This window comes from Cornus florida, unplaced genomic scaffold (assembly GCF_030987335.1).
Source record: "Cornus florida cultivar Cherokee Brave unplaced genomic scaffold, ASM3098733v1 CherokeeBrave_3.0.0_Hap2_Chr10, whole genome shotgun sequence".
NCBI lineage: Eukaryota > Viridiplantae > Streptophyta > Magnoliopsida > Cornales > Cornaceae > Cornus > Cornus florida.
This window is the reverse complement of record NW_026775580.1, coordinates 113,839,153-113,858,472: the sequence shown is the minus strand read 5'-3', so window position 1 is coordinate 113,858,472 and position 19,320 is coordinate 113,839,153. Positions and strand designations below refer to the sequence as shown.

At 31.3% G+C, this 19,320-nt stretch overlaps 1 protein-coding gene across 4 annotated transcripts; it reads left to right on the top strand.

The window, feature by feature from the left end:
• Positions 1-10,140: 10,140 nt before the first annotated feature.
• On the top strand, positions 10,141-19,101 carry LOC132277313 (uncharacterized). 4 transcript variants are annotated; one of them, XR_009471006.1, is made up of 3 exons: positions 10,141-10,365; positions 17,187-18,505; positions 18,758-19,101. XR_009471006.1 is itself a non-coding variant. In XM_059779147.1 (3 exons), the coding sequence occupies exon 3, from the start codon at positions 17,292-17,294 to the stop codon at positions 18,381-18,383; it is 1,092 nt and encodes a 363-aa protein (XP_059635130.1). In that variant the 5' UTR covers positions 10,141-10,365; positions 10,760-10,867; positions 17,187-17,291; the 3' UTR covers positions 18,384-18,648. The 4 variants fall into 4 exon arrangements, 3 of the variants coding, with proteins under 3 accessions (XP_059635130.1, XP_059635131.1, XP_059635129.1); XM_059779147.1 differs by lacking the exon at positions 18,758-19,101 and adding an exon at positions 10,760-10,867 and having other exon boundaries at positions 17,187-18,648; XM_059779148.1 differs by lacking the exon at positions 18,758-19,101 and having other exon boundaries at positions 17,215-18,648.
• Positions 19,102-19,320: the final 219 nt, after the last annotated feature.

Below are 19,320 nucleotides of genomic sequence, written 5' to 3'. Positions count from 1 at the left end.
GCATGCAATCCTCCATATCCGGGTAAATTACAAGGCATAAATAATAAGCGCGTAATTTATAATCCAAAACCAACCATCCACATCGTTGCAGAATAGTATTTAGTATTTCAACAACTTAAAACCAAAACCATGTAAATTACAGACTATGAATGATAGTACAGCAATTTAAAATCCAAAACCAATATCCAATTAATTGCAGAAGATTTTTAAATGTTTCAGCAATTTAAATCCAAGCGTTAAACCATATAGTTGCAAGAAGCAATTAATAATTCAGCAACTAACATCCAGAGAATGCATAGATCACCTCTAATATACCAATGACTCTATCATGCATTTAGAATAAATTCTATAATCATATTATAGTCCAATAAATTACTAAATTAATTTAAGCAATTTAATTCCTTCCATCCGACAACAGGGTACTAAGTTGTATACTTATATTCTGTTTTATCGTTTAGCCAGAGCCATGCACTATGCCCTAAGTCCAATCTATTAATTTAAAAGACTTAACTGTGCTTTTAAACTTAATTTAGAATCATTATATAACACCTTAAATTGTCACATCAAAACTAGACAATTAATTTCCTTCCAGCCGTTAACTGACGCGTAGGGGTTGAATAGCACACTATTAATTCCATTAATATAAAGAGGGTATTTTATGCCATTCAAGACCCTAATTACATCTTAGAATAATTATTGAAAACCCCCATTAATGTTTCAAAACTGTTCATGAACCCAAGTGCTCCAACAGTAAAGTTTTTACACCTTAAAAATAAATCAAAAATGAATTTCAGAAAAGAGCCTGCTCAAAGTTTCTAAGGAGCAGGCTCTTAGAGCCTTTTTTTATGCATGGAGCCAGCTCCATGGATCCTTGGAGCCGGCTCTATGGTTGGTGGGAGATGTCTCTCTCCTCCGTGAAGCCGTCTCTTTCCCCCTCTGCAAGCTTCAATCCGTTCCTGCTCTGTTTCAATCCGTTCTCTTCATCTCTGGTCTATCGTATTTAAATCTGATCTTGGGAGTTTAATTAACATCCAGTAGCATCCCATTAGTTTGTTACAATATTTGAAATCAATTGCAGAGATTTAAACAAAGCCATTAAACTAAGATGATTAAATTGCAATACTGAAACTAATTGGTAGGATCAGTTCTAATCCATCCCCTCTGTCCTTCATTACCCCTGAACTTAGGAGTCCTATAACATCCCATTAACATCCCCATAGTTTGTTTACAGTAAACAAAAACAAGTACAGTACACCAAATACAATAGAACTATCATGCTTTAAAGAACGGAACTGGAAACAATCATGCAAAAATTATATCAGTTTTAATTTCCACACAAACATACCATTAATATAGTATACAATAATATGAAGTTCCAGTTAATGATTTGTTAAATCCTAGAGGCTACCTAGGTGCACAGAACACAAGCCAGAGGGAATGAGGAAGATCAGAACTTGCCTCTGTAATTGTTGGTCTGCTTTCCTCTGTTCTGGCCACACTGAAATACTGCTTAGCCTCCTATTACTTCTGTTCTTCCCTTCTCCTAGGTCTGACCTTGAAGCTTCAGTCGAAAAGCTCACAAACTTGCTCTGTTCTCTCAAAACCTCACTCTGTATCTTTCTGTGTTTTGATACTTGAATAGGGTTCTCCAACCCTTCTTTCAGATTATAACCGTATATATATAGGCATAGATAAAACCTAATTCTAATGATAATCTAATACAGAAAACCTAGATTAAACCCTAATCGGCCATAGGATAAAACCCACGTTATAACCCTTGTCTGCTTCCAACTACTGGACCTCTTAACAGAAAACCTAAATAATTATTAACGTAATCCAACAAAAATTAATTAACTTATTATATTAAAATTAAAATTACTAAATTACTTCAACTAATGAAAAAAGATACCAAACACATTTAAAAAAAATAAATAATTAAAACAATTCAAAAACACCAGAAAACAATTAATGCAAGTATACCTCCATAATTAAACAATTAAACCACAATTAAATCAAATAACAAAGTCAAACAATTACACACTTAAACAACTAGTCACATAAAAAATGAAATAAAAAAAAAACCTGAAATTCCAATTTTATCCTTTTTAAAACTAGGGGTATTACACTAAGGGCAGAACTGAGAAGCATGAATGATGATTTTCAAGAGTTGCGCGCTAATTTCGGTCTTCCACCTCATTAGTTGTTTTCTCATCCCCTCTTTTTGATGTGGCAAAGGGGGAGAATGGTATAATGATGTGATCTTTGATAGGATTGGCTAGCTTAAACTTTGATATGGGCATATTTTGATATTTTGGCTATGGGAATATTTTGATAAAACATTGACATTTTGATAATTTGCTGTGATATCTTTGGTTAGGGTAATCTTGATAATATATTTATCTCTTGGTATGATTTGGTTTAATGTTGATCCATGCTTCATGAAAAATGTGAATTTTTATATTACTTATAGCATGTAGTCAGGGGAAGACATCATTTCCAAATTTAAAACATTTGCTTGCAAATATTTTCAGTCATGTTTGCCTATAATTTTTTCAATTCTACAAGCATGATCATTATATACACTGTATGCAAATTGACAGGGGGAGTATTTTACAAATACAATCTAATATTTTTTCAAGATCACATGCTTGATTTGTCATCATCAAAAAGGGGGAGATTGTTGATCAAAAGCCCTGATCCATTTGTTTTGATGATAACAAATCAGTTAAAGATGTTTTATATTCTAATATTTCAACTGAGTTTAAATGCAAGGAAAAATGAATGTTTCTTAATTGAAGAAAATAAAGGATCTTCATGTCATTATATGAACTCAGATGCACATTCTTAAAACATCAATAGGCTGCAAACATTCTACAAAGAATATGGTCAACTAAAGCAACAAGAGGATGCAAAGACAAGAGGATATAAACACTCATACAAGGTGCACTTAACAAAGTTCAAAATGTCAAATTATGGTTATTGACAAAGCACAACAAAAAGGAACTCAAAACAGCATTATCAGCAATATACGTCGACCGGTTTGTGCCATACGTCGACCGGTATCTATGCAAAGGCAAAACTCAAAAAACAGCTCACATACGTCGACCGGTATCTATACAGAAGCAAAATTCAATGAAGTGCTCATATATGTTGACCGGTTTGAAGCATATGTTGACCAGTATCTATGCAGTAGCAAAATTCAAGAAGAAGCTCTATACGTCAACCGGTTTGAAGCATACATTGACCGGTATCTAGGCAGTACTAAAATCTCAGGAACTCAACATACACGTCGACCGGTAAGTAGCAACGTCAACCGGTTTGATAAAGGATACGTCGACCGGTTTATGACACACGTCTACCGGTTTGGTCGCAGCTCTGTAGATTCAAAATTCAAATGGCTAGAATTTCATTTAATGCTTCCAACCACCTACAACAGCTCTATTGAACTCGAAATCTCTTCAAATATAGATGGATGGTCTACAAACAAACTCACTTCTTTGTGAAACCATTCAAGATTATCATTCAAGAGCATTCAAAGAGCCTGACATTCTGATCTGAGCATTTACTTCTCATTTTCTCTCTCATATCAGTTCAGAGACTAGAGCTTCATTTATTTCATCTACTTACCTTAGTGTGAAAATTATTCTTGTAATATCTTCTAGAAAGAGAGAGAGAAAAAAACAATATTGTAATCTTCATTTTCATATCTCTACCATCTTGTAAGGGTTGGTGTGACCCAAAACCAAAGCTTAGGAGAAAGGTGTTCTCCAAGCAAGGAAGAGAAGCATAGTTGTGCTTCAATTGACGGTTTGTTCTCCACCATTAAGGATGAGCTTTAGTGATTTTGGAAAGTCTCAAGGGAGGACCTTGAGCCGAGGAGTAGGAGCTTCCGAACCTTACTAAATCGCCGAGTCACTGTTTGCAATTCTCTATCTCTATCCTCTTTAATTGCACTTATATTGCTTGAATATTTTTATTGTATATTGCATTCTATGTTGTTGAAGATAAATTTTTAAAATTACAAACATTGGCCATTGACTCTATTCACCCCCCCTCGAGAGTCAATTAGTGACTAACAATTTATTTATATAAAAAATATTTATTAATTGATTTAAAAACAGTTTTTCTTCTATAAAATACAAAAGTTCTTCAGTATTTATTTATTTAGATTAAATTATATTTATTAATTGATATGAAAAGAGTTTTATATAAAAATAAAAAAACAAAAAAAAAAAACTCTATAAAACTCTAAAATCTACCTAATAAAATTCAAATTAACCTATTTATCTATTTATTATTATGGATTTTTTAATAAAAGAAAATCTAATTAGACAATAATTCTTAATATAAAAAATATTTATTAATTGATATATAAAATAAATTTTTTTTCTAAAACTCTACCACGAATTAACTTTTTTTATGAGTTTCTTAATAAAATGAAATCTAATTAGACAAAGATATATTTAAAGAAAATAAAATAATTTATATAAAACTCTATCACACATTACCTATTTTATTTTCAATAAAACTCTATCACATTAGAAAAAGATATACTTAAAGAGTTTTTATAAAACCCTAACATAAATTACCTATTTATTATGAGTTTTTTTAATAAAAGGAAATATAATTAGACAAGTATTATTACTATAAAAAATTATTTATTAATTGATATGAAAAGTGATTTTAAAATAATTTCTATAAAACTTTAACACAAATTACCTATTTATCTATTTATTATGAGTTTTTTTAATAAAAAGAAATCTAATTAGACAAGAATTATTAATATAAAAAATAATCTTTAATTGATATAAAAAGAGTTTCCATAAAACTCTAACACAAATTATTTATTTATTTATTTATCATGAGTTTTTTAATAAAAGAAATTTTAATTAGAGAAGAATTATTAATATAAAAAATAAAATAATTTTTCTAACACTCTACCACAAATTACCTTTTATTATGAGTTTTTTAATAAAAGGCAATCTAATTAGACAAGAATTATTAATATATAAAAATATTTATTAATTCATACAAAAAGAGTTTTTGAAAAATTTTCTATAAAACTTTAACACATATTACCTATTTAACTATTTTTTATTAGTTTTTTGAATAAAAGAAAATATAATTAAACAAGAATATATTTAAAGAAAATATAAAATTTCTATAAAATCTACCATAAATTCACAGTTTTATTTTATATAAAACTCTATCACATTATCTATTTATTATGAGTTATTTAATAAAATAAAATCTATTTAGGCAAGAATATATTTAAACAAAATAAAATAATTTTTATAAAACTCTACTACAAATTAACTATTTTATTTTCTGTAAAACATATAGCCTGTATTTATTTATTTACTATAAATATTTTTACAGAAAATAAAATAATTTCTATAAAATTCTACTACAAATTATCTATTTTATTTTCTTTAAAATTTTGTCACATATAACCAATATTTATCAATTTATTATGAGTTTTTTTAATAAAAGGAAATCTAATTTGACAAAGATATATTTAAAGAAAATAAAATATTTTTTAAAAGAGTTTATATGAAACTCTAACACAAATTACCTATTTATCTATTTAGTATAAATTTTTTAATAAAAGAAAATATAAATAGACAATAATTATCAATATAAAAAATATTTAATAATTGATATAAAAAATAAAATATTTTTTTCTAAAACTCTACCACAAAATACCTTTTATTATGAGTTTTTTAATAAAAGAAAATTAAATTAGACAAGGATATATATATTTAAAGAAAATAAATAATTTATATAAAATTCTACCTCAAATTATCTATTTTATTTTCAATAAAACTCTATCACATAGATATATTTGAAGAGTTTGTATAAAATTTACCACAAATTAACTATTTTATTTTCACTAAAACTCTATCACATATAACCTGTATTTGTCTATTTATTATGAGTTTTTTAATAAATGAAATCTAATTAAATAATGATATTTTTAAAGAAAATAAAATAATTTTTATAAAACTCTACTACAAATTACCTATTTTATTATCTATAAAACTCTATCACATTAGACAAGAATATATTTTAAAAAAATAAAATAAAAGCTGAGGTCTTCCAAAAAACCACAAACTCCATATAATTAATTTTTATATCAATTTCAATCAAATGTATGATTAGTATAATTGAATTTTTATTTTAAAATTTAATTAAAATTAATATAATTGAATTTCTATTGTAAATTTTAAATTATACTAAATTTAAAATTACTTGAAAAAATTTAAATCTATACTATTATACATATACATAAATATAATTTTTTAAATTTTGCCTAATAAAATTCAAATTACAAATTACCTAAAAGAATTTATTACTTTGCAAAACTTAAACTCTACCACATGCAAATATTAACAAAAAATAATAAAAAAAAATTATTCTTTACTAAAAAAAATAAAATATAAATATTTCAGTGTTAATATAAAAACCTAAAAGAATTCATTACTTTACAAAACTCAAATTTTACCACCAATTTCAAAATATTTCAGTATTTATTTATTAATATAAAATTTTATTTATTAATTATTATAAAAATATAATTTTTTGTAAGGTTTATTGTTACAAACTTCAAATCAATAATTAAAAATATACATATATATAAAAACAAAAATTCTATAAATTACAAAGCACTACGTGCATCGCACGTGCCTTTTTCTAGTATATATAAAAGTGGGAGGTGGCTGCAAAGCAAACTTTATATTAAAAAATAATCTACTAATGTGGAATGTTAGTTTGTCATATATATACACACACACACACACACACACAAGCACATGCACACAAAAACAAATAGGAAGATGTATCCAATGGTGAAAAAATATGATGATGATAACGAGAGTTGGATAGCAACTTGTAAGAACTTTTGATCAGAAGCCAACAAAGCTTAATTGGTAAATATGAATAAAAGCGGAAATCGAATTTGTCAAGTTCAATAGGAACTTCACAAGTTCCACTCTTCACTCGTGAAGATATATCACCCAAACAAAAACGCTTAGTTACTTTGGTGTATATAGCCAACTTTTTTACTCTCAAAATATAACATATTTACTTTGAAAATGCAAGTACACAATACAAATATTATATTTTTGAAGTATAAGCGTCGCAATGTTAATACTGAGATTATTTTTTGTGGCAAAGATGACAATAACGAGTATTCAAAAATTATATAACATATTCATGGAAAATTCAATATAATTTGAGACCTTAGGCGAAAATTATAAAAGTGACATTTTAATATATTAATAATATTATTTAAATAAAACTGTTTGAGAGTAGGGTAACACAAATCGAAGTGAATAATATTTTTTTTAATATTTTATTATTTTAAAATTATTTAAAAACTAATTTTCACAATTATTAGTTAATTGTTTTAGCTTAACTATTAGTTAAATATATATTCAATAGAAACGTGGAAGAAGGGGAGGAGGGAAAAATAATTAGATTAGGATAGAATTGTGAATTTTGATAGAAAGTGAAATGAAAATTTTAGAATTAATCAAATTATTTAGCTAGGAGGAGTATAATAATATAATAAAATAAATAAATTTATAATATATTGTTAACCCGATATATATTGTAAATAATACTAGTAAAAATAATAACAATAATATACATTAAGGAAGTAATAATTTTAGGGCCTTATAGTATGGAAATAGTTTCAATTAGTTGGAATTAATAATATAAGGAAAGAAAAATGTTAGGAACTTAGAAAGATAAAATAATAAGGATAATTTTAGGGACTTAATAATATAAGGAAATAAATTTTTTAAAAAGTCTAATAAAGCAAAAAAATAATAATTTTAGAGGTCTCCTTATTGGCTTGACTATCTAATAATGTAAGGAAATAAAAATATTTAAAAGTTGAAATAATAATTTTAAAGCCCAACTGATAAAGGAAATAAATTTTTTTAAGAAGTCTAATATAATAAAGAAATAATATTTTTAGGAGTCTTTCAATTGATTAGGCCTTAGGTGCCTAAATCGCTTAAGAGTGTAGCCGGTCTTGAACATATTAGTATTATAAAACAATTTTTTCATGTCACTGTTGCACTAAAGATCCATACGCGTCAAATGACCAATGTACAAGATGGCGGAGGGGATTCAGATTCATGTGTTGCATAATATATTTTATGGTATTGCATTTTGGAAATAATGATATTGCTTGTGGACTTGCAGAGTACTCGCGCTAAAAAAAAGCACTTGCATTTCGATAAGAATATTTAAGTTAGTTTGTATTGATGGAATTGGAAGGATCCAACCGGCTAATGTGATCCTAATAAATTTAAAATAAGTGCCTAAAAGTAAATATTATGATTTAAAATACATGCTTAAAAATAAAAGTTAAGCAATACTCAATTTAATTTTATATTAAATTTTAATACTTGTAGCAATTTTATTAGGCCACATTATTGGACCCAAGTATTGTTCTTGGAAGAAAAAGAAAGAGGGGGAAAGCCATTTTCATGTTTGATTTGACACTGAGGAGAAAAATCAAAGAATGAAAAAGAGTTGGAACCTTCCAAATCTCTCCTATTTTATTATTTCAAAAGTAAAAAGATTTCAAAGAAATAATTAACACTAATTAAGTGATACTTTCATAATACTAAAAATCTTAACATTTAAAAAAATTAAAAGTTTGGAAGAGGCTTGGGTCCTATCTTAATATTAGGGCATAATAGTTTATTGATTAGAATAGTTTCTTTTATTTTATCTCCTTTTTTTTTCTTTTTTTTTTTTCCAAACAAAAATATTATCATTTTTTTTTTCTCCAACCAAGAATATTTTCATTTTTTTTTATTATTATTTCTAACTTTTCTTCTGTCATAAGTAATGTTATCATATCTTTTATTTTCTCTCATATTTATCTAAATAAAATCTAATATTTATTCGAATAAAATCTTAGTATCTCGATCAATAATTAATTACGATATATATATTTTGTTAAAAAATAATAAATATTCCATTAATCATAATACTATATAGTCATTCCCTATTTCTTAGTCATAATACTATAACTTGACAGCAATTCACACAAAAATAAATAAATAAAATAAATAAATAAATAAATCTTATTTAAGCGGATAAATGTAAGAGAATTTATTATTATTATTATTATTTTTTAATTTAAGTGGATAAGTGTAACCGTGAGTGTTTTGCTATACGTAATTCAGTTATATCTATTTTATTTTTTATTTAGATACGATGTGAGATAAGTCTTTTTTTAACATTTTTCTCTATCTGAATTTATAATGTATTGTTGCGGTGAAACTATAATGAGTCTGATTCTGATAATAATTATATGGTGAATATTTCGAGATTCAATTCAAAAACTTAACTATTAAATACTAGGTAATAAATAAACTAACAGTTACCCTATTTACATCTATTTCATGAGTTTTCCATGGTAAGGATAAGCTAGTCTTATTGGATAATACTCTTCGATTAGAAGAATCATTTTCCATTTTTAATGGATAATAGTCAACTGTTAGGTTATTTATATCTATTTTATTTTTTATTTAGATTCGATGTGGGATAAGTCTTTTTTTTAACATTTTTCTTTATCTGAATTTATAATAGTCAACTGTTAGGTTATTTATATCTATTTTGTTTTTTATTTAGATTCGATGTGGAATAAGACTTTTTTTTAACATTTTTTTCTATCTGAATTTATAATGTATTGTTGCGGTAAAACTATAATGAGTCTGATTCTGGTAATAATTATATGGTGAATATTTTGAGATTCAATTCAAAAGCTTAACTATTAAATACTAGGTAATAAATAACCTAACAGTTAACCCATTTACATCCATTTCACGAGTTTCCCATGATAAGGATAAGCGAGTCGTATTGGGTAATGCTCTTCGACCAGAAGAATCATTTTCCATTTTAAATGGATAATAGTCAACTCCCCCACTAAGTTCCAATCAGACAGCGGTTCATCAAACGATCTAATCGCAAAACCATGTGCTACGTTGATTATTCTACATTAACACCTATTAGGACGTCACACGTGTTCAAAACTTTTAGCAAAGTCCATGGTCTCGGCTACAGACGATAACGATGTTGTCCTTTACTCCTTTTTGAAGGCCCCTTACTCCTTGGTCTTCCTTCGATCATCGCGGGGGGACCAAAGTCTCTCCTTTGTCTCTCTCAATCTGCCGCCCTCTCTCTCTCCTCTCCTCCTGCCGCTCTTTCTCTCTCTCTAACCTCCGTACACATTCTGCACATTGAAAGGAAGAAGCGCTTACAGAACATCAGAGGTGTTGAAGAAACCGAATATGTATTCGTGTTCACCGTCAATTCTTCAGCCTCTGCAACTTTTAAAAGGTAATCTTTTCGATGGTTTTCGACTAATTGACTCAAGTGCTGATTAATTCCGAATTTTTAGGGTTTTTTATATTACGAGTTAATTAGATTGCAGTAGATGTTATAATGAATTAGGTTAGGGTTTCTGTTCTTAATAGCTTTGGAATATATATATATATATTTTATATTAATACATTGTGATAGATTGATCTTATAGTCATTATTTCCAATCTTCATTGTTTCGATTTATATACTTGGGTTACTGATTGTTGTTATTTGTGTTCGTGTCTTGGTGCCATTAGTTTATTCACTATGTTTTGTTTTGTTGTAATGAGAGCTAAAATTGTTTTGGTTGAACAATTTGATCGTACTTGAAAGTTATTTACATTCAACTTGTGGATTGATTCTCTGACAGATTAATCGGAATTGATTTATATTTTTTGAGGGGATTGTTCCATTAAAATCTTCTTGTGAGTTCACGTGCTTCCTCAATTGGGCATGGAGCTTCTTGTGCAGATTTCTGGTTAGTAATATTTGCATTTGGTTTTGAGAAGTTAGTCAACTTCTTTTCCATCATCAATTGTAGTTGTAGTAAATGAAAGTATGGTAATCATGAAGAGAATGCTTGGTGCATAAGAGACTGTGAGTCTGTGAGTCCAATGTTCCATGTGCAGGGCCGGCTTTTCAAAGAACAAAATAACCATAATGTTGCAGCCTGACTGCCACTTTATAAAAGAAATACCAAGATGGAGCCCAATAGAATTAGGTCCACACAATCTTGTCCTTTTCACCCCATGTTACAGTAATGTGGCCAAGGTGATATTAATTTCGAGGTCATTGGTGATCATTAGTTGGACTGGATATATGCATCCTGATGGAACAAAGCTTGAGTTGCAGCTATGGAGTAAATGATGGCTAGAGTGAACGCCACTTTTAGTGGTGTATCAGGAGAGAGATGAGAGTCAAAAGCCTCTTAGGAGAGGCATTAGTGGAGCTACTGATGAGGTAGCTGTTACAAGAAGGACTTGTCCCAAACCGGATCCGGATGGGTAGTGAATGGGTATATGTGGGTTGGGTGTTAGCCTCACCTAACAACTTAAGCTTTTGGGTCGAATCGCGAAGTTCCCAGCCCGTTACATTAGCCACTTTGCAGATGTTGGGACCAATGTGTTGGAAAGAAAGAAGATTGAAGGTGAAGTTAGGCAACCAAACACACTTTGGATGAGTAATTTTTTTATAGGCAATTTTAAAAAGCCTTTGTTAATGTGTGGAAACGGCCTAGCTGCCTTGCTCTTGATTTTTTTCTATTCTTGGAAAATGTGATGATAGCAAGCATATTAATGTAAAAATAAAATATGGTATCCCTAGAGTAGTGTATGGACATCAAATAGGCCTGCAATAATTGAAATTTCTTGTAGTGTTGAATTTGGAATTGGGAGGAAGCAACACATTCATTGTTGCATTTTTTTTCCCCGTTCCATCTTATTTTGTTGAATGGGCTCTTTGAAGGTTTCCTTCACATGCAGTTAGGTAACCAGACTGGGTAATCCATTTTCATATTGACTGCTGCCATTTGTATTGTGGGAATAGCTCCTAACGGACACTTTGGAAGAGTGAAGGAAGAAGAATTAGCTGAAGGATTGGCACTTGTCAGTTGGTCAACAACTACGTCTATCATATAACCCCCCTCCTCTGTTTGCATCAGAACCGCCTTTATAAAGTACAAGACAGTAGGAGTATGTTGAGTGCATTTGAATTGATAAAATTGAAGCTAAGCACAAGGGGTTTGGCAATAAACAATGATTTGTTCCTCCCAAAGTGTCACATATGTTTAAATTCTTTTTTTCCCTTTCTTGAAACTAATACAACCACCTCAAATATTCGTATTATTTATTCCCTTTTGCAAGGCAATTTGAAGAAAAGGATGTTGATCCTCGTTTATACAGGGTGCTGGAAGGGGCAAACTTCATGTAGACCCAATCTTTGACGTCATTTGCACAAGATGAGAATCCTCAGACTTGTAAATCAAACCTCACTAATTATATCATAAGACATGAAGAAACCTATGAGGGAGAGTATGAGTGTGTTACCATGCCTCCTTGTTGCTTTGTTCGATTCCATTGGATATTGCAAACCCCAAGGTCAAGAATTCATGCTTGTTAGAGGAGGATGATATTCTTATTGTTGTGTCCGTAGATGTTAAATTCACATGAAAACATCCTTCTAATAGTAAATGGAGAACTGCGTTTTAAAATTAATGTTTCATTCAGCGTCCTTTATTGATGAAAAGAAATCTGGTCTAGCTTTTAAACTACCCTTAAATTTGAATTCCATGCAAGCAATATTTTAAAAAGTCAAATATGCTCCTTTTCCAAACTGGTTATCATTTTCATAGGTATTTTAGAGTCATGGTAACATTTGTGTGGAACTACACTCCTTTTGGAGTGACGGATTCAAAATATGCATTTTTGTCCTGAATGAGTTGTCGTTGTACATCAATTAGATATGATGAATCTTCTTTTTTTTTTTTTTTCTTTACATAAATGATCTTTAGAAACTTTTTTTTTTTTTTTTTTACCGTTTCTTCTAGTTCTACTTGTTCTTGTTGCTCAAGTTGTTTTTCAGTTTATTTATTGTAAACAAGAGTTCCTAGCTATTGAGGTGGCATCATTAATGCAATAGATTATTTATTGTTTGTATATCAAATGGACACCTTGCATTGTTGGGCCTGACATCTATGGTTATATAAAATTCTAAACTTATATGTGTTTGATTGGAAGGCATCCTCACTTCTGAAGCTACTTTTGTATAGTAGTTACTTTACTCTCATGATTACCCACTAGTTGCACCTTCATGGGATGTGGTCTAAACTATTATTTACTTTACTACCACCTTTGATGAAGAAATTTACCTGCTGAGATAAACAGTACTTATTCCTATTTAAATTGAGAAAATGGCTCGTTTTTCAACATGATAATGGGATTTGCTAGGGTTTCGGATTAAAAATAAACATGTAAAGTATTCTTTGAAATTTTGTAACATTTCTATTGGAAGGGTTTTAATGCACAGCTAAGGTGAAGTCATTCCTTCATCTATGTCAAAGCTTGAGTTTCTTAGAGGGAAGCGAAAGAATACTTTCTTACAGGGGTGCTAACCATACTTACCCGAAAAAAGGGGTGCTAACCAAGCAAAACTTACTTTTTTCAGTGTTACAAAATGGTCAAAGGCAATAACAACCTACTAAAAATTCTTGATCATAGTTGTAGTTAATAACTTAGGTAAAAGGAAAGGAAAAAAGTTGATGAAGCTCCTATTAGTAATTTTGACTATAGTGTGAACAGAATCAAGCTATAGTACTGTTACAGCTTCATGAATAGAATTGTTATCTACAGTAGTGTTACAGGACTTTACTGGTTGGGAGAAAGTCAGCCTTGAGTTTCGTTTCTACAATCTTTTTTTTTTGGTTAGGTAAATATTCTCTTTCTCACACACAAATGCCCAATATGGGGCTCAAACCCCTCAACTCCCCTTCGCTTTTTATAGTTGTTCTACTGCAGAATAGTCTGCCTTATCTCATTGAGAATAAATTTTGAATAGGAAACTTTTGACTATCGACCTATCCCTCAATTAAGTGCCCAAAATAACAATAAACTGAATAAATGTTGACTTTATGTTCCATAAAATCTTTTAAAATACAATCAAACTTTACGTTTGTATCACAAGACACATGAGATTCCTCATAATTAAATGTAATACGAACTAAGTAAATATAAATCTATCTCAACATTCATTATTCATTGAGGGAAAAATGATAACAATTGAATATACTTTCTTGGGACATTTATCAAGTACTTTTGGATATTCTGGTCAATAATTGTGGATTGACCAAGAATACCTAAGTAATTACTCTTACACACATCAGTCTCATTTAGGTAGACATCACAGACTGGTGAAGAATTCAATCTACTGAACCATTTTCTGATAAATCTGGAATATATTTATCCACAGAATACATCTTTGTGACTAGCTTTCAGTGTGTCTGAAGGTCTGTAAGTGTGTTCTTGAATCTACACGTGAACGCTAACAAGTTCTCATTCACTAGATCATCAAGTTCTTGGCTCATTCTAACCATGCTTTTATCTCTTCCAACCTTTTCTTCTTATGGATATTCGGATCAATAATTGTGGATTGACCAAGAATACCTAAGTAATTACTCTTACACATATCAGTCTTATTTAGGTAGACATCACAAACTGGTGGAGAATTCAATCTACTGAGCCATTTTCTGATAAATCAGGAATATATTTATCCACAAAATACTTCTTTGTGACTAGCTTTCAGTGCAAAGGTCTGTAAGTGTGTTCTTGAATCTACATGTGAACTCTAACAAGTTCTCATTCACAACATCATCAAGTTCTGGGCTCATTCTAACCATGCTTTTATCTCTTTCAACCTTTTCTTCTTCTTTGACGCAAAATTTTGGATCATTTTGACTATAATAATAATTAATGCAATTGTGAGAACAAGCAAACAAAAACATACTTCTGTCATGAAGCCGAATTTCTTAGAGGGAAATAGAGGAGAAAACATCTTACAGTGGTGCTAGTCAAGCGACACCCTAATGTTCTCATCGAAACAAAAGAGGCAAAGGCAAAATATATTAGGAAAAGATATTTCAATGACTAAATAGGGCTGGCATCCTAAACTGACTCAACCACAATCATTGGTTTCTTTTATGTGCCTACATAAACTCCAATTCTTAGAGGGAAATATAGGAGAGACATCTTACAATGGTGCTAGTCAAGCAACCCTAATGTTCTCATCGAAACAAAAGAGGCAAAGGCAAAATTTATTAGGAAAAGATATTTGAATGACAAAATAGGGCTGCCATCCTAAACATACTCAACCACTACCATTGGTTTCATTTATGTGCATACATAAACTCCAGTGGCTGTGGTTGAGTCAGTTTGGGAAGTTGGCCCCATTTAGTTGATTTATGTTGTTAAAGCATAAAACGGAAGTGAAGAGATAAAATAAATAAAAAAAGTAGAACGCACAGATATTATGTGGTTCAGCCACTGGGGCCTACATCCACGACACAGAGTCCAAAGGGCTACATCACTTTTATAATACTCTTTCAATACATACACAATACAATGGTGGAGGCTCCTTTATATAGGAGAAGAAATTATGAGAATGGAAAGAATTAGAAAATAGGAAACAAGGAGGAATTTTCTCCACTGATTCTTCTAGTAACACCAAATCTTCAATAATAGGAAACAATATCAATTATTGAAAGATTTTACTCCACTGATTCCTCTATTAAATCTTCAATTCTTCCCTTCAAGTTGGAGCATGAATACCCAACTTGCCATTGAGATGTCGAGTAACAAGTGTGAATGATGAAGAGAGAAGACAAAGAACAATGCTACCGAACACGCCAACAGCCCAAACAAGTCAACAAAAAACTGTCGGAGATACGACAAAGGCACGGACAATGCTACCGAACACACCGGCAGCTCAAACAAGTTGATAAAAACTGTCGGAAACACTGCAAAGACGAAGACAATGATACCGAACACACCGGCAGCCCAAACAAGTCGATAAAAACTACCGAAGACATGGCAAAGGTGAAGAACATTACTGTCAAACAAACTGGAAGCCCAAACAAGTCACAAGTAGCACCGAGAAACCCTTAGCAACATTTCAGATGCTAAGGGAATACCCCAAAATAGGTATTCGAACCTAGGAAGAGAAATTATGTGGTTAAGCCACTAGGGCCTACATCCACGACACAGAGTCCAAAGTGCTACATCACTTTTATAATGCTCTTTCAATTCATATACAATACAATGGCGGAGGCTCCTTTATATAGGAGATGAAATTATGAAAATGGAAAGATTTAGAAAATAGGAAACAAGGAGGATTTTTCTCCATTGATTCCTCTAGTAACAACACCAAATCTTCAATAATAGGAAACAACGTCAATTACTGTAAGATTTTCCTCCACTGATTCCTCCATTAAATCTTCAATAATTTGTAGGACATAACTCAATTGATTAATTGGAAAAATCCTTTACAATGTTCTGATAACTTATATTTATAATAAAATAAGATTGACATACCTATATTAACACAAAATCATAATAATGAAATTTATAATCACAGGCTCAAATTGTAATTTCAGCAAGAAGAAACTGTAAAAGACTATATAGCCCTCACCAATGACTTTTTATGTAGCGTAAAATGTCACGCTACAAAGCCTACAATACTGAAATAGCCCTTGATTTTGTAAAGAGTACTACCAAGTAACTGGTGAACATTATTGCTTCAGTACATTGAATAGTATTGTTGCAGGAATTTCTAAATTGATAGTCCTGAACCAATTTCTAAAACTATGCTTTAGATTCTATGTTATAATGTTTAAGAAGTGGGTAGCATGCTTCTTTCACCAAATTAGTCATATTCATTCCTTGAAATTGTAAATTGTTTCTAGTTTTAAATTTGCAGAACATTTGTGACCCATTCTTTTTTTATTTCTTTTTCTATCATGTCTTTATATTATCCTGTAAATATTAACCTCCATAATATGGTGCCACACTGTTAGTGCTAGTCATAAGGCCAATATTGGTTATGCTGGTTTAAAATATTATACTCACTTTCGTGATGTAGATACTAATTGGCAACAGCTAAACTGTTCTTGCATTTGTAACAATATTGTTGTTGCTAAATATCGTTGTGTTAGTTAATCTACTCTCATTACTTGTATTTGCATAATATATGGTTGTAAAACATTTTATTACTTTGATGTAATTTAAAACATTTTCTTCTCTTTGTTCCAGCCTCCAACCCACTCTTGAAATTATGCAGATGGTCATTGATGAGCAGAACCATGACTTGAATTGCCATGTTAGTTGCTTCTCATTGTTATCGTTGTCCTCCACAGCATGGCCCCGCGACCACTCCGACTCACCTCCAGACGAACTCCTCCCAAGTTTCTTTTTATTGTACTGTTGATTATTGTGCCACTTTGTGTTATTGGGATCTTTACCCATGGACAGAAGATCTCCTATTTCTTCCGCCCACTTTGGGATAACCCCCCTCCCCCTTTTGAGCACCTACCGCATTATTATGCAGAGAATGTCTCTATGCAACACCTCTGCCACCTCCATGGCTGGTCTGTTCGCTCCGAACCCCGCCGTGTCTTTGATGGCATAATGTTCAGCAATGAGTTGGACATGCTCGAGATTCGGTGGCGTGAACTCCATCCCTATGTGACAAAATTTGTAATTCTGGAAGCCAACACCACATTCACTGGTATTCCCAAGCCTCTTTTCTTTGCGTCAAATCGAAACAGGTTTGCCTTTGCTGAGGGGAAAATTGTTCATGGTGTATTTCCTGGGCTGGCTGCATCCTACGGGTTACATGAAGATCCATGGAGACTTGAATCATTGCAACGTGGGGCTATGAATGGATTACTTCGTCGTGCAGGTATTTCTAGTGGTGACCTCGTCATTATGTCTGACACTGATGAGATTCCAAGCCCTCACACTGTTAAACTCCTTCAATGGTGTGATGGGATGCCTTCTGTTTTGCATCTCGAGCTGAGAGATTATATGTACTCCTTTGAATTCCCTGTTGACTATAGCAGCTGGCGAGCCACAATCCACATTTATGGCCCGCAAACCCGCTATCGGCATTCCCGCCAAACTGATCTTATCCTGTCAGATGCGGGATGGCATTGTAGTTTTTGCTTCAAACATCTTGGCGAGTTTGTGTTCAAAATGACCGCATACAGCCACGCAGACCGAGTGAAACATAAAGATTTTCTAAATTATTCTAGAATTCAAAGACTCATTTGTCAGGGAGATGATCTTTTTGATATGTTACCCGAGGAGTATAGTTTCCAGCAATTGATCAAGAAGATGGGACCAATACCCCGTTCGGCTTCTGCAGTTCATCTTCCTGCTTACTTGATAGAGAATGCGGACAAGTACCAGTTCCTTCTCCCCGGAGGCTGTAAACGCACACCCCGATGAGATTTTCTTGTTGTGCTATGCCAGGTTTTCCCATAAGACGAGTGGAAACTACTTGTTAGTGTACCAAGTTATTTTAGGTGGCTTTTTGCCCACAATCCTTCCAAGTTTAATTGATGCCTGAGGTTAGAGCCAATTTTTTTTTTTTTTTTGTGTTTAGTTTTTCTTTCTTTTTCTTTATATATAACAGAAGTTCTCCAAATCTTGGTAACTAATTATCAGAATTTTTAGTTAGCTTTATGGATGAGAAAGGATTATGTTGTGTCTAGATTAGTAGTAGCTATGGTGTATGTATTGGCTAGCTGTGATGTTTTAGTGCAGGTGTAGTTATGTGTGATGGTATAATTGTTGAGATCGAAATATTTTTCCATGAACAGGAGTTTCTATAGAGGTGGAAAAGAAGAGTTGGGATCCTCGTGTGGTACTGTATCGGATGCATCCCAGCGCGCACACACGTGTAAATGTTGGGATTTTGTGCACCTCAACGTGTGTGCTGTATTGCATCAGACGGATTCCCCAACTAGAAAAAGAAACCTCTAATGGCTTATGCTTCCTTCTAGTTTAATGGGATCCAGGGTTTTTTTTTTTTTTTGGTCCTTTTCCGGGTTCTGTATGCAAGCTGTAAGTTGTTGACTAGAAAAAAGTAAATAATTGGCAATTTATGAATTGATATACATATATTTTTCCAATTATTTGTCGCTCACAAATATTTGTGTGTGGGTACATGTTGGAATTAATGGTGATTGATGTTTTTTCAGCTTTGTTGTTGAACATCACCATCTCAGCATTAAGTAGGACATAATTGGAAAATAAAGCTTCTATCAAATTGACTCTTTTCATTTCTATTTATTCCATTTTGCACGTCATTTTAGTTGAAGCAGTAACCACAGAGCCACCACTCGCCTATGACCCAGTGTAGTACGAAGGAGACTCTTCTAAC

Excerpts from the sequence above, each read along its gene's own strand:
- LOC132277313 (XM_059779148.1), top strand. The coding sequence starts at position 17,292 with ATGGCCCCGCGACCACTCCGACTCACCTCCAGACGAACTCCTCCCAAG.